Source organism: Phyllostomus discolor, chromosome 4 (genome assembly GCF_004126475.2).
Source record: "Phyllostomus discolor isolate MPI-MPIP mPhyDis1 chromosome 4, mPhyDis1.pri.v3, whole genome shotgun sequence".
Lineage (NCBI taxonomy): Eukaryota > Metazoa > Chordata > Mammalia > Chiroptera > Phyllostomidae > Phyllostomus > Phyllostomus discolor.
Window position 1 is genome coordinate 165,860,437 of NC_040906.2, and position 14,666 is coordinate 165,875,102.

General features: G+C 42.5%; 1 protein-coding gene across 4 annotated transcripts in view; it reads right to left on the reverse strand.

Moving 5' to 3' along the window:
• Nucleotides 1-14,666, reverse strand: part of SCML4 (Scm polycomb group protein like 4) — a 98,820-nt gene that overhangs the window by 48,445 nt on the left and 35,709 nt on the right. For 2 of the 4 annotated variants that reach the window (XR_004902852.1, XM_036024538.1), the window contains exon 2: nucleotides 11,415-11,629. The exons of 1 other annotated variant lie outside the window; for it this stretch is intronic. Coding sequence is in view for 1 of the 3 variants with exons in the window: in XM_036024538.1 (XP_035880431.1) it covers nucleotides 11,415-11,570 (156 nt within the window). In the remaining 2 variants the exon portion in view is untranslated. The remainder of the gene's footprint in view (nucleotides 1-11,414; nucleotides 11,630-14,666) is intronic. One more of the 4 variants, XR_004902849.1, reaches the window with a different exon arrangement.

Sequence of the window (14,666 nt, forward strand, 5' to 3'; positions counted from 1 at the left end):
GTGGTTACCAGTGGCTGGAGGGCTGAGCTTCGCCTGGTTGAAGTGTCGTGGTGGGAAGGACAGAGGAGTGGCATTGGTCCCTGCCAGCAGGAGCCTCCACCAATGGGGCTGGGAGTCTGGGATCCACTCATCTTGCTTTTCTGTTCACAGATCCAAAATAAGGGCCTAGAGAGTTTCTTGCTCCAGCTGTCTTTCAGGGGAAGGCCTTCTCTAAGACATTTTCTAGAGAATCACTGGAAAGACTCAGAAGGGGATCTGGTTGCCAACTGAGATGTGTGGCCAGAGGACCGTAAAGGAGAAAGAGTCAGTTGATGTAAAGTTCAAGTATTTATCTAGAAATACTGTGGCAGAAATGGAAGTACTGCCAACAGTATTTGAGAAGTTGACAAGAAGCTGGTAATCAGAGGATGGAGGTTGTGGTGGAGGGAGCATGAAGACATTAGAAGCTGCCTGCTCAGCAGCAGAAGGTGAACCAACAAAACGAAATTTAAAAAGAAGTTTGGGGTGACAGTAGACATACACAGAGGAACAATAGCTTTGGGATCTGGGTCGAAGTCCAGCTCTGCGCTCGCTGACCCTCCTCACTCTTGTCACTTCGGCTTCCAGAGCCAGCCTTTTCCCCTCTGTGAGGGACAGATGATAATAGCCCCTCACAAGGAAGTGGCAAGAATTAAATGTGAACAGGAAGCACAGGGATAACGAAACAAAGTGAGAACTCAATAAATGTTTGTTATCATTATTGTCACTAGTATTATTGCTATTATTAGAAATTCCAGAAATGCAAATGAGTTCCAAGTTTCTTGTTCATGCAGCCATGGCAGGAGGGGAAAATTGCTCATCTTTCCCAGGACCTATCTGCTTTTTCTACACTTGTCACTTGGGGTCATATCTTCACAGCTCTTTGCAAACCCACACCCCCCACTCTTTGCAGATGATCCCCTCTGAGAAACATGCTCCCAATACATATTGCAATGGTTCCTAATTGTTGCTTAAGCAGCAGCTGTCCTTTCCAAGTCTCATCAGTTAAGCGAAATCTAAAAAGGAGAAAAAAAATTTTCATTCCATGAGGCAGTTCCTTATTCAACAAATAAATATTGAGCATCTATTATGTGCTGGGAACTGGTCTAGGTGTTGAGGATGCTGCTGTGAATGAGAAGATCAAGTCCCTTTCTCAATGAGCTAATATTGTAGTAGGAGGAGACAAATAAAAACAACACACACTAAAACATCAAGTTGTAGTAAGTACTACTCTGAATGGTAAAATATGGTGGTGTGATGAAAAGGGACCACATGATCAGGGTGGGCCTATAAGGAAATGACATTTACATCAGGATATGAATGGCAAGAGAGAGCCTGTGGTGACCAGGGAAAGAACTTTCCAGAAAGACAGAATGACCCATGTAAACTTCCTAAAGCTTGGCTTCTTCAAGGAAACAAAAAGGCTGGGTGGGATGGAATTATAGACAAGAGGCAGAATGATGTGAAATGAAGTTTATAGGTGGTCAGGCTCAATCATGAGGGGTTTCTAAGTCAGCGTTGTAGATTGAATTGTGTCCCCCCCCAAAATGATATGATCAAGTCCTAAACCTCGGTACCTGGGGATGTGACTCAATTTGGAAATAGAGTCTTGGCAGGAGGAATCAGGTTAAGATGAGGTCACACAGAATTAGGGTGAGTCCTAATGCCAATGGCTGATATCCTTATCAGAGGAGGAAAATTTGGTCACAAAAATCAGACACGAAAGGGAGAAGGCCATGTGACAACGAAGGCAGAGATGGGGGTACGCGCCTGCAGCCGAGGAGCACCGAGGACTGTCAGCACCCACCAGAACCTGGGGAAGACGAGGAAGGGCCCTCCCCTATGGCCTTCGGAGCGGGCATGGCCCTGCCAGCAACCTGAGTTCAAGCTTTTAGCCTCAAGAGCTGTTGTTTTAAGCTTCCTGGTTTGTGGTGCTTCATTGCATTAGTAAATAAATACAGTCAGATGAAGGAGTTTGCATTTTAGTGTTAGAGTTATGGAAACAATTTGAGAGTTCTAAGTGGAGAAAAATACAATCCAGGTTTGTTTTATCAGGATGAGAGAACGGGTGGGGGCAGGCAAGTGGAGAAGGAACACTAGTTAGAAGGTTGTCGCACGGTCCAGGTGACTGACCCGGGGCAGAAGCAGCGGTGGCAGAAAGAATTAGTTGGATTCAGAATGTACTTTGGAGGTGGGATTAAGGTGATAGGTGAGAGAAAGCACAAAATCAAGGGTATTTTCCAGATTTATTCACATTAACTTTGTTTTGATAGTGTATTTTTATTATATTTGTTTTAAAATATTGGTATTTTACTAGTTGCTGATTTAGTTAACCTTAGGAGAGCAATAATCCTGGCATATTCTAAGTTTCGATACTCAAGCAGTAAACTTGAGAATGGGACAGGACTTCTCCGCAGAACTTCCAGGCGAGGACGTGAAGAGGAGGAGAGAGTCCCCATTTCCTCACCTGGGAAACGGGCACGGAGAACAGTCACCCGCTCACGCCACCTGCCCCAGCGCAGGGGGTGATGGGAACACAGGGCTCCAAGGCAGGACTGGGGCGCTAACCCTGGTCCTGTTCCCAGCTCACACAGGACTCTGAGCTGCTCACTCAGTGCCTCTGGGCTTCATCTTCCAAGGCCATCGAATGGAGCAGAGTTGTTGGTTTATAAGTTCTTTCTCAACTAATAATATTATATATGCCCCTTGCCTTGGACTACTTTTGAAAACCTTAAAGAATTTGAGACAAAATCGGGGTCAGTGCCATATTTTGAATAGGAGAGATGCGGCATTCTAAATTTCTTTGGAGTTCTGTTTCTGGGAATGTAGAAAACTAGGTTATATAGATCATTTGAAAACATGCTGTCAATAATGAGTGAAATGTCAGATTAATAAAAATACAGAGGAGCTGGCAGCATATGAAGAATAATCAGGCCAAAATGTTGGTGAAATCTAGGCCATGGGAATTTCTGCAGAGCCCAGGGTTCACCCAAAGGGCTGCAACCTCAGAGTAAGGGTGAGTCAGCGGCAAACTTGTCCAGCCTACCCCTGCCCATACCTAACTATGAGAAAAGTCCTGAAACTGGCAGAGGGGTGTGCAAAATTCCTGAGGCGATATTACCACAGCCAGATCTCACACACATTTGCGGCCCAAATTCACAGAGCTTGGGAAATCAAGAAAACCTCAGACAGTGAATTTAGTTAAAAAATTACCCAATCTGGCAGTGTTCCCAGGTACCTGGAAAAGTAAACACAAATCATCTCCCAAAAAAGGACTCAAAAAAGTCCCTAAAATAATTTTTTAAAGTCAATGAATAACAGAGTCCAAAATACCCAAACACACAAGAAAGCAAGGAACCAAAGCAAGAATGAGCAATAAAAAAACACAGGGGGGGAAATCCTACAAAGACTTTAAAATTTTTAATTATCATACTTAGATGATAAAAACAATTGTGATACTATGTGTAAAGATGAAAAGAACAAGCTTGAAAATGTGTCTGGAGATCAGAAAACTATAAAAAATAGCATTGCAAAATTTTAAAAGAACCAAATTTAACTTGTATAGATGAAAAATACAATAGCTGAAATTTAAAACTACGTGGACAGATTTAATGTGCATGAAACATAGCTAAGGGAAGAACTGGGGAGCTGGAAGATATGTCGGGGAAATTATCCAGAAAGTAGCACAGAGACAAACACACACAAACTGTGGGGGAGAGGTGAAAAGTCACGGCAAAAACAAGAAAAGTTCTAATAAATGGTGTGTCTTCCATGTGCTGCAACGAAATAACTGACACACTATGATTCTACACCCAGAAAACTTATTTTTTCCAGAAGTGAAAACAAAACAAAGATACTACAGAGGACAAAAGCTGGAGAATTCATCACTGGAAGAACTATAATAAAGGGACTTGTAAAAGATGTACCTCAGAAGAATGGAAATTGATCCCAGGTGGAAGGTCTGATAGGCAAAACAGAATTAAAAAATTGTTAAGTGGTAAATACACAAGTGAATCTAAGTGAAAATGACTACGTAAAAAGAATTATGTCTTGAGGAATTAAAAAAGCAAAAGAGAATTAAAATGTCCTAAGGTCTTTGTATTATCTAGGAAGAAGTAACAGCAAGGTTAACTTTATAAAACTTTAGTAAGTATGTGTGCTGTACTTTCTAGAGCAATCAATAATACAATAGAAAACAGAGTGCTTAGCTTTCGAAGAGAAGGGAAACATTAAGTTAAAAGATATGAAAGAAGCCCTGGCTGGCGTAGCTCAGTGGATTGAGTGCGGGCTGGGAACCAAAGTGTCCCAGGTTCGATTCCCAGCCAGGGTACATGCCTGGGTTGCAGGCCATAACCCCCAGCAACCGCACATTGATGTTTCTCTCTCTCTCTCTCCCTCCCTCCCTCCTTTCCCTCTCTAAAAATAAATAAATAAAATCTTTAAAAAAAAAGATATGAAAGAAATCAGAAAAACAGGTAAAAGGAACATAGAATGAGCGAGGCAAATAAAATACACAAGACAAGAGGCAGATTTAAGCCCAAACTTGCCAGTCCTTTCTTTAAACATTAATGGACTAAATGCCTAATTTAAAGACAAAGACTGTTAGTATACTGGATGCTGTGGGTTGAAATGTGTCCCCCAAAAGATGCTGAAGGCCTAATGCTAGAGCCTGTGAGTGTGATCTTTGGAAACAGGGTGTTTGCAGATGAGCAAGTGAAGCTGAGGTCGTTAAAGTGGTCCCTAGTCCCATATGACTGTAGTTCTTACAAAAAAGGGGAAATTGAGACACAGAGACAGACACAGGCAGAGGAAAGACAATAGGAAGATGTGGGGAGAACACCAACTACGGAGCCAAGGAGTGCCCGAGGCCGCCAGAAGCTAGGAGAAAGGCTGGGACAGATCCTCTCGCCCAGCCCTCAGCGGGAATGAACCCCGCCAACAAACTTGATCTTGGATGTCTAGCCTCCAGAACTGTGAAACAATAAATTTCTATTGTCCAAGCCACCCAATTTGTTCTTTTCTTGTTAAGACAGTCCTAGGAAACTACTAAGCCAGATTTTTTTTTAGCTCGTTCCCCCTCCCTCCCTTCTCCCCTCACATGCGTGGTAAGGGCAGTTTTGTCCATGTCCCTGCCTGTAGCTTCCCTTGGGGGCACGTTCCTCCTTCAGATTCCCTCTCTCTCTTCATGCCGAACCCCCTCAGGGTTCTGAGGAGAGGCTGAGGGGAGCAGAGTTGGGGAAATCTGAGCACCCCACAGTGTTTAATCTCAGAGTTTAGTCTAAAATCCTGCCTGTTGGAAATACAAATCAGCTCCAACAACAAGAAGTTTGTAGCCATTGAGCTAATTAATTCCATTGCTAAGAGTCAGCCTGTTTCTGGGTCTCATCATACTTTTCCCCCCTGCGTTTGGGGGAGAGATGAAACAATGGTCTGATTTCCTCCTGACAGAGGGAAAGACAAAAGAGGAGGCAGTGAATATTCCATGGGTATTCAGAGACTGGGAAAAAAAGAAAACCAAAAACTCTATCACTAGATAAAGTAGAATTCAAAAATCCAGATTATCTGTGAGAATTACTTAATGGAGTCTCATCCTCTGTGTCTGGTGACCACAAGCAATCTTTGGTAAAGACCACACATTTCAAGGAATGCTGCGTGTGATTGGGTGTCTTACAGGCGCTGTGTAAGGGGCCACGTTCTACGTATCAGCAGGCGCAGGGTCAGAGCAGGCAGCCCCGCAGAGGAAGAGGGGCCATGGGACTCCAGTCACAGGCACCCATGTGCTGCAGAACTCAGAGCAGAGGGAGCTGGACCAGTTTGCTTGAGTTCGCTGAGATGATTGTTAGGCTTTCAGGAATACCAGGAGTTAATTGTTAAACATAGCCATTACTAAGAGCAAATGTACATATACTTAGAGTATTAATTAAAGTATATTAAAAACAAAGGTAATAAATATTTAAAATGCATCATTTTCTAATTACTCCACCATTGTGTCTGTGTGGAATCATGGAAATACAGACGCAAACGGTGTGTTGCTGCATATCTTTTCCCCAAATCACGTCCAGAAACATCACATTGGTGACTTGAAATTGGCCATATTGGGAATAGTTAGACTTTGGAAATTGGCAAATGCTACAAATAAGGACTGGATTTATTATTTTATTAATTTATAGATTTAAGAAAATGTCTAAAATGCAGATTAAAAGTATGTCTTCTCTGTAGCTGTTATGCTGGAAATAGTACAAAAATGAAATATTTTTTAGTTCAAAACTATTATCCAATTCAGCAAAGATGTCACATCCTTGACAGATGAAAGAAGTTCCAACATACAACTTCACTGTTTACATTTGTCTTATTCCTTAACATCAGTCAAAACACCAACTAGCATTCACCTGGGAGCTCCACTCAGAATGCTGGAGACAGTTACTGGCACACCACTGCCCCTACCTACTACTGAGCCTCGGCCCTGACCCTGCTGCAGCCCTGGGGTGGGGGCTAGGGGTGCGGGGCAACAGAAGTCCAAAGGAGAGACAGTCCCTGCCCTCAGAGAAGCACACTGTTCAGCCAGAGGGCGTGGCTCCTGCCTTGTGCCTGTGTGGTCATTTCCACTGTGGACCACAGGCGGCACTGCGCACTGACCCTCAGGAAGAGGGGGCCCTTGAAAACAGACACAGGAAGGTATTAGATATCCATTCCTCCCTGGCCTACTAGGAAGCTACATTTAGTGTTCATATATGTGATTCTAAGGCAATATAAGATCTGGATAATCAAAAAAGCATTAAAGCCAATTCAACGTTTCTAATGAAAACACATTTCAGACAGAAGCTTTAAATAAGTGTTGAAACAAACAAAACCCTTTCATCTTAAGTTTGAACATCCTCTTAATTGAGATTTTTGTGAACCTGACTTCTTACTACACAGTGCCAAGAGCACATACTCTGGGTGGGGGGAGGGAAGATGACAATAAGGAAAGGGGAACAAAATGAAATGTTGTGTTTGCCCATGTTCATTATACAATTACTTTCTTTGAAATTAAAATTTCCAGTAAACAGAAGACCATCCTTTAAGTACTTAGCCAAGGCTGCTGGTTATTCCAAAATACCCATGACACTCATAGCTTTAATAATAGAATCCCTGAATTTTAGCTCATCACCTGGCCACCAGCACTACATTCTCCCATCTCCCTTGGAGGTAGGAGTGGTCCAGTGACCAAGTTCTGGCCAGTGGGATGCAAGTGTAGGGATGTGTGCAACTTCGAGGGCTGGGCCCTTAAAGGGGAAAGACCTGCCTCCACCAGCTGTGTCCCCGTTCTGCTGCCTGGAGCAGCGTGGTAGTGAAAACTAGAGAAACCATTTTAGAGCATGAGGTAGAGACTTTGTGTTAAATAGCAGAGCAACAATGTAGAAAGAGCCTGGGTCCCTGTCACCATCAAGCTATTGAATCAGCACTAGATGGCCTTCTCAGACTGTAATATGAGAGAGATATTATCAGCTTCTATCTTCTTTAAGCCACCATTATAGCAGCTGAATTTCTATCCTGAATAATACCAACACTACCAACATCTTAGAACATCTTAACCATTTGATTTTAATACTTCAGAAGTGAAATTCTTTCTAGAACATGTTACGCTTTTCTTAACTCATTAAACAGACAGAATATAATTAGTATTCTTTTTTGAGTCAGGAAGCATAGTTGCTATTCTGAACGTAATACAAAGAGATGAGGAAATGTGGAGGGCTGCTGGCCCGACAGTACGTGGCCTCAGGCCGCTGGGCTTGGTGGGTTCACACCTAATTCCTGCAGTTTTCTGACTCCCCTCACAACCAGACTATCAGGGGTCACATTCACCCAGAGCCTCAAACATAGAGGTGTTCAATAAATGTTACATACTGTTGCTATTAGTATTAATTATTATTATGTATATGGGACAAATGGCCATTTCAAAAATCCAGTACTTTTATGTTTGGCTTAAATCAGAGTTCTAATTATAAAGACACAGAAACTGGAAATCCCACGACATGGAGACATTGAGTCATCTGTGTCTGCAGATTGGAAGCTAGTTTCTCCTTGGTGTAGATCCTCTCTCTTTACCTCTTTAAAAGACTTCAGTAGTCCTGGCTGGTGTGGCTCAGTGGGCTGAGCACCGGCCTGCAAACGAAAAGGTCTCCTGTTTGATCCTGGGCCTGTTCCTCAGCTGGGGGTATGAGGGAGGCAACCAATCCAATCGATGTTTCTTTCCCTTTCTTTCTCCCTCCCTTTTCCTCTCTCTAAAAATAAATAAAATCTTTTAAAAAAATAAAAAAGACTTCCATGGTCTTATTTTCTGTCATGGAATCTACCTGTTGACCTCGGGGAGTCTCTGAATGATGAACCTAAATCAGTAGCAGACGCAGCAAACAAGATGTAAAGATTCTGTTTGATAGTGAAGAAGACTCCTTCCATGGCAGTCAGAGTACAGCTCTGCAGGAAAAATGCAATGATAAGAGGTGTTTGCTTCCTTTGACTTGCAGGAGACAGGGCAGCAAGGCCATCAGATGACGCTCCCGCAGCAGTGAGCATGTGCCAGTGGGCCAGGGCAAAGAGAGAGATGCCAGATGGGCCTTGGGAGGAGGCATGACCTATGAACTCTGGAGCACTGACATCTGGCTGCCAGATGAACTTTCCCTTTTCTGCCTATAATTCACTCATGCTACTTTCAAGATCCAGAGAAGGGTTAAATGTCACCACCTGGGTTCGCAGCCTTAAAGGAGAAGCTTGTTCCCTGCTTGGACCAGAGAGAGTCTCCACACATGCAGGAGCACAGCGGCTGACAGAGCAGCTGGGGCAGCACCAGGCAAGGAGTGACAGGCATCGACCAGCCTAGACCCGTGTCAAGGTCGGCACAACCAGACGTTCTCAGACTCTCCTGGGGACAAGGCTACCGAAGACTCAAACGCTTATTTTATTATGATAATATTGTTAGCATGAATATATCATAATGTTATCATTGATATGAAAAAGTCATTTATTACTTTATAATATTAATATCATATTTTATTGTTCTATATTATTAACATATTATCATAGAATTATGACAATAATTGTTATTATCCCTTTGGCGGCCAGGTGAGAGTATAGTCTTCTCCACCAAGTGTCTCCCCTTCAGACCTATGGCTGTTAATAAACGGCTATAATTGAGTTTGTAAGAAATGTGTCTATAGTACAGGCAACCGAACTTTGAGGGAGGGCTCAACAGCATTTTCTTAAAATATGAGACCTTTAAGAGTAGACCAAGTGATACCTTATTTTGCTTGCTCAGAATTTTTAACAACATCTGGCTCCCCAGCTGTGTCCCAGATTGTTGAAATTGCCAAATGAGTGGTCACTTTAGTGGAAGGAAACTGCACAGTCTCCTAGCTGGCTTCTCCACAATTAAAACTCTTTTGCTAATGGTAAGTGGGGCCTCAGGGTCTAAGACATTGTCAAAATAAAACTGGAGAAGCTTAATAGTTTGCCAAATTTATTTTGCCAAATAGGACTTTTTTTAAAAAAAAATAGCAAATCCTGACAATATACAACACTTTGTAAGATATAATAAACTTTAACACCAAAATAGAGGGAGCTAGATATTTCAGAATACAGGATAATCCTTTTAGTGAAATCATCTTAGCTTCATGAAGACAGTTAAGTGGTTGGCATTTTTCTCGTGTCACGAGTGGGTCAGAACTTCATGCATACTGGCACCTGGTTTGGAGCTGTTCTTCTCAAACACTCAGGGAGCTGTCTGGGAGCTGCTGGCCTGAAATAATTCCCACGTGTGTCCCCAAATACACAGACGATGGACTCAAAGAAGAGCTGTGGCCCTCCCCACCTGCTTGGTGCAGGGCCTGCATGTCTGCTAAGCATCCCAAAAGCTTCCTTCCTGCCCTGCGGTGTCTCTGAGTGTCAGGAGCACTGAAAACTGCCCTTTGTAGGAGGCAGGAAAACTGCTAAGTCGAGTTCTTTCCATTGAGTGAATTTTCATTTTTCTTGGCCCCAGAAATGCTGTGTCTGTCAGTAATTTTCATTCTTGGGCCATGGCTCCCGGGGGAGTAGGAGAAAGGCCAAACAGAAGAAAAAAGTTTGCAGTGTATTTCTTTAGCTCCTGGATTTGCTCCCTGGCTCTACAAACAGAGAGGCTGCCCGGATCCAGCCTTCCAGATGCAATTCCCAGACCCCGGCAACTGTGCAGGTAGCTGAGCGGAGAGACCTGCCCTGTGCCAGCTTCAGAGACACAGTTCCGAAGTGGCTGTGCCCATGAGGAAAATGAGACCCTCTTTATCAGAATAATAACCAGTGACAAAAGCCTTCACCTGAAACCTTTCACTAAAACCAGTGACCCCCAAATAACTTTGTGTCACTTCCCCCCACCTACCGTTTTTCTTTTCCAGCAGTTGGAAGAACTGCAGAGAACCAAAGGGATAGAGGCTGAATTCATAAGCCTCGTCTTTCTGCTGACCTGAAATAATTTCCATACGTTTTCCTAAATCTATGGGAGTTAATTGCCAATTTGCATTTTGGTCAGAGCATTCAGATCTCAAATGGAAACATAAGCTCTTTTATTTCAAGACAAGTAAATGAAGGAAAACTTCTGTGGCTCATTTTCTAATGCCCGAAAGGCTTGTGGAGAAAAGCTCAGTCTTTCCTCTCTGGGAGGCTCTTCAAAAACATCTCAGAGGAAAAGCTAGTCCTCAGGGCTGGGCTGCTTCATGTGACTGCAGTTACACTGGAGAATCTATTCTCCACGCCCCAGCCTCTCCGACTCATTCATTCTTAAAAGGGTCACGGGATTTTAGTTTTGCCTGATATGCCTCCTTGGAGTCAAGCTTGACGTCAGCATGTTTTATAAGCAGGAAACTATGAATTAACGCCCAGTGTTTTCAGGATGAGTCCCCTTGTTGGGGCTCTATCTGGGAAAACTCTTCTGGGTCCTTTGACACTAGCCTGCTCGCATTATTAATTTAAATGTCTTGGGAACATCATCTGCTTCCACTAAAATGAATGACGAATGAGTTCTGGAAAGCGGTTTTGAGAGCCGCCCCGAAAGGCACAGTCAGGGGGAAGCTCAGTGTCTGAAACATTCATTTAGATGCAAGGCTGAGTAATGTGTGTGTGGCTCTGACCCTAAAATCTGCTCGCCTTACAACTATCCCCATCTGGTATAATTCGCTTTCTCTGCTTGCAACAATGCCCACGACGGCAACAGCGTGCATCGTGTGCCCCGTTGTAACAATGAGGCCATGTCCGGCACAAGCTCCAGTGACAGAGGCTTGCAGGTCCCAGCTCCCAACCTCTTCTCACATTGTGCAGTTGGAGTTCTGCCCAAGCACCCACACCCCAGCCCAATAACGCTGTGGAGAAAGGAGACCATGGAGCCGTACCTTGTACCCGGGTTTCCGCCCTCTTTTCTTTGGGATCTTCACCGCTGGTAAAGAACCAGCTGAAGCAGAATAAAGGTTATGAACTGCCATCTTCACAGGTGTTGAGTGAAGTGGGGGTCGGCCTCGCTTTCTCCCAGGGATCCTCTGAGACTGCATTTCTGCTGGTGCCAGTCTTACAGAAGGAAGTGACAAATCGTTCACCGGCAGAAGAGGTGCTAAGAATTAGTCCAGACATAAAGCAAAACAAAAACAAAAGTGTTTGTTTGGTGTGCAAAGCAAATAAGGATCTGGTTTGGTGATTCTCGTCATACTACCCCTTCGTGAGGGGGAAGACCAGACACGAGAGGGCCAGGCACCAGCAGGAGCTTTTTATGGTGCTGCTGAGCTGCGCTCCTGGTGTAATTTCAAGGACAGCGAATTTCCACAGGACTTCAGTGAAGTAGGAAAGATACTGGCTGGTGGAGAGGGCAATAAATCCCCAGCTCCAAACACAATCAATAGTGTCACCTGCAACGCGCCAACTTTATCAGTCTGTGTCTCAGTTTCCCCAGTTAGTTCAACTTTGAACCAATATAATAATAGTATTAAATAAACCCAACCATTCTCTCATACTCACTTCTATTCCTTTGGTTTGGTTACAAATTGTTAGGAACTTTTTTCCATGACAGAAATTTAACAGTATAAATCAACTGTATTAGAATCAACTGTGCCCCTAGGTCACATTGTGGGGAGAGGTTTACATATAGGAATGTTTATCTGAACATGATTTAGAACTGCAAACTTAAAATGGGTATAGCCCAGATAACAAGCAAGAGGGGAATAGTTGATTTATCTACAGAATAAAACAATCAACTAGTTAAAAGCCTTTAAAAGACGTTTTAGAGTCAAGGGATTACGTTGATGAAGATACACCCGTCAACATTATTACATTTCTAGACTTCACGTCTGTACTCCACAATACCAACAAATATCCAAAATACTCATTTTCAAAAAAGGATGCATCCAAGAACATTGAGGAACCACTGATATTTCCCCCATAAGATTTTTGCTACATGAAATTTGGTCTGAGTCCCACTTTGAACTGTCATGATCCAGTTTCTCCTTCATCATTATTTGTGGACTTTGGAAACAGGAATTTTTCCTAGCCTGGAACATCTTTCTCTATCATTCTACTTTGCCTCTCGTAAGGAGGCCAGCGATGTAGCAACTAACATTGAGATCAAAAGCCAACAAACCCATGATCAGAGATAGCACTGGCTCTCGGGTCCTCTTGAAGGGTCCTTGCTGTCTTCTCCCACTGGCGAGCTGGGATTCTGTCCTAACTGAGACTAATCCCTCACAAAACTCTTGTTGAATAGGTTTTGAAAAGTAAAGGAAGGGTAACAAATTAATTCACTTATTATCCTATAAGTTTTTATCACTCAAAAAGACACTTAACTATCCCCAAATTTCTCAATATGTCAGAAAAATATTTCCTTGGGAAACTGTCATCTTTTAAACTGGGTGTTTTTGTTGTCCTACTTTTCTCTCCCTACTGGGAGGAAAAACCAGGACTTGGGCTACTTTTCGTTTGTTTCCATAGAAGACATCCACCTTAGGAGTACAAAGGACCTACCTTTCCAGATAATTAAGTCTGATCAACAAATTTTATACTAATAGAGAAACAATGAACCATTATTGGTAGCACACGAGGTACCTCAGCAATTGGGAAATACTTGGAGATAGGAAGTCTTCCTGTAGTCTCTCCCATTCACCACACCTGGATGATCACATGGTTCCACCATTAATCAGGGAGATACTATGTCCCAGTTCCTTGTCACAAATAAATACACTTTAAGTAACAAAATAGAAGACTTAAAAATTGAAGAGGTTATTTTAACCATGGGAATTCTTTAAATTTCTTTTTTGGAATTATTTTAAAGAGTTGGGGAAAAGCACTTACAAAGTGGTATTTCAATAACAGACTTTGGGAAAGATGGTGGCCAAGTTCAGGGTCCCCCTAAACCTCCCTTTCCAGAGGGACGACATGAGCAACAAACAGCAAAAGCAGCAAAGACCAATACTGAAAATCAGGAGCGTCCTTACTCTTGGAATCTTGGGATGCAGTGGAAACAAAGCAGGTGAAACATGTTTAGGGAGAACACAATTATGAAAATTATGAAAAAATTATCAAATGTTTAAAGAAAAGATCAAAACAATAGAAAAGGGAAATATTGAAAGACACTATTAAGGAGCCATGTTCCAGAATGAAGAGGCTCTCTGTGTCTTAAGAACATTTCTTCAACTATGAATAGCAATAAATCCTAATAAAATAACATACTTCAAAGCAACAACATAAAATCTATAAGAATTTGTGCAGAACAAATAGATCATTTACAATGGGAAAAATAACTAGGCTAATTCTCTTCAGCATCATTAGCCAGAAGATAATGGGGTCACCATGATGTCGGGTTTTTTCCCCAGGTATTTGTAGACTCTCAGCATAGGGCCTTTGCATGTGTGGTTCCTTTTGCCCGGAATGCTTTGTCTTCCCCTCTCGCTCACTCCCCTCACTCTTCAACAGTTAGCTCGGGGAAGCTCGGCCTGACCTCTCATTACTGTTTCCAAGGCTTAGAGCTCCCCAGCTGTGACTCAAACTGCTGCATGTGCAGCATCCCGTGGAACCCGGGCAAGGGACGCAGATGGGGACATGAAGGTTATAGCACCTGATGTGCCCCTGACCTAGAAATCGATCGTCTTCTGCCGGTACCATGACAGTGTGGCAGGTTAACTTGTTAGCCTGCAGAGGCTAAAACCTCAGACCCTTCACAGCTCCTCATATAGATTTAGTAAGTAGAAAGAAAAAAATCATATTTTAAATAATGAAAAAATAATATTTTTAAAAAATTCTACTTGTACTAAAAGAAGACTTGAATGAATAAAAAATTATTCTATTATTGGACAGATGTATTTTAGAATGTAATTTTTACCTAAATTATTCTCTAAATTAAATGCAATCACATAAAAAAGCCAAAGTCAGTTAAAGAAAAGGACAAAACAAAAGCCAGCGGGGAGACTCACCCTCTTGGTTCCTAACATATATTATTATAAAACTATAACAATGGCAAGTGTACAGTACAAGAATAAGTAATATGACCAATAAAAAAGTTAGTCCAGAAATTAAACAGACACTAAGTTTCCATTTGTTTGAATTTTAGGATCATTTTATATCAATACAGGAAAGGTGAATAAAAGATTTGTGGACAACTGGCA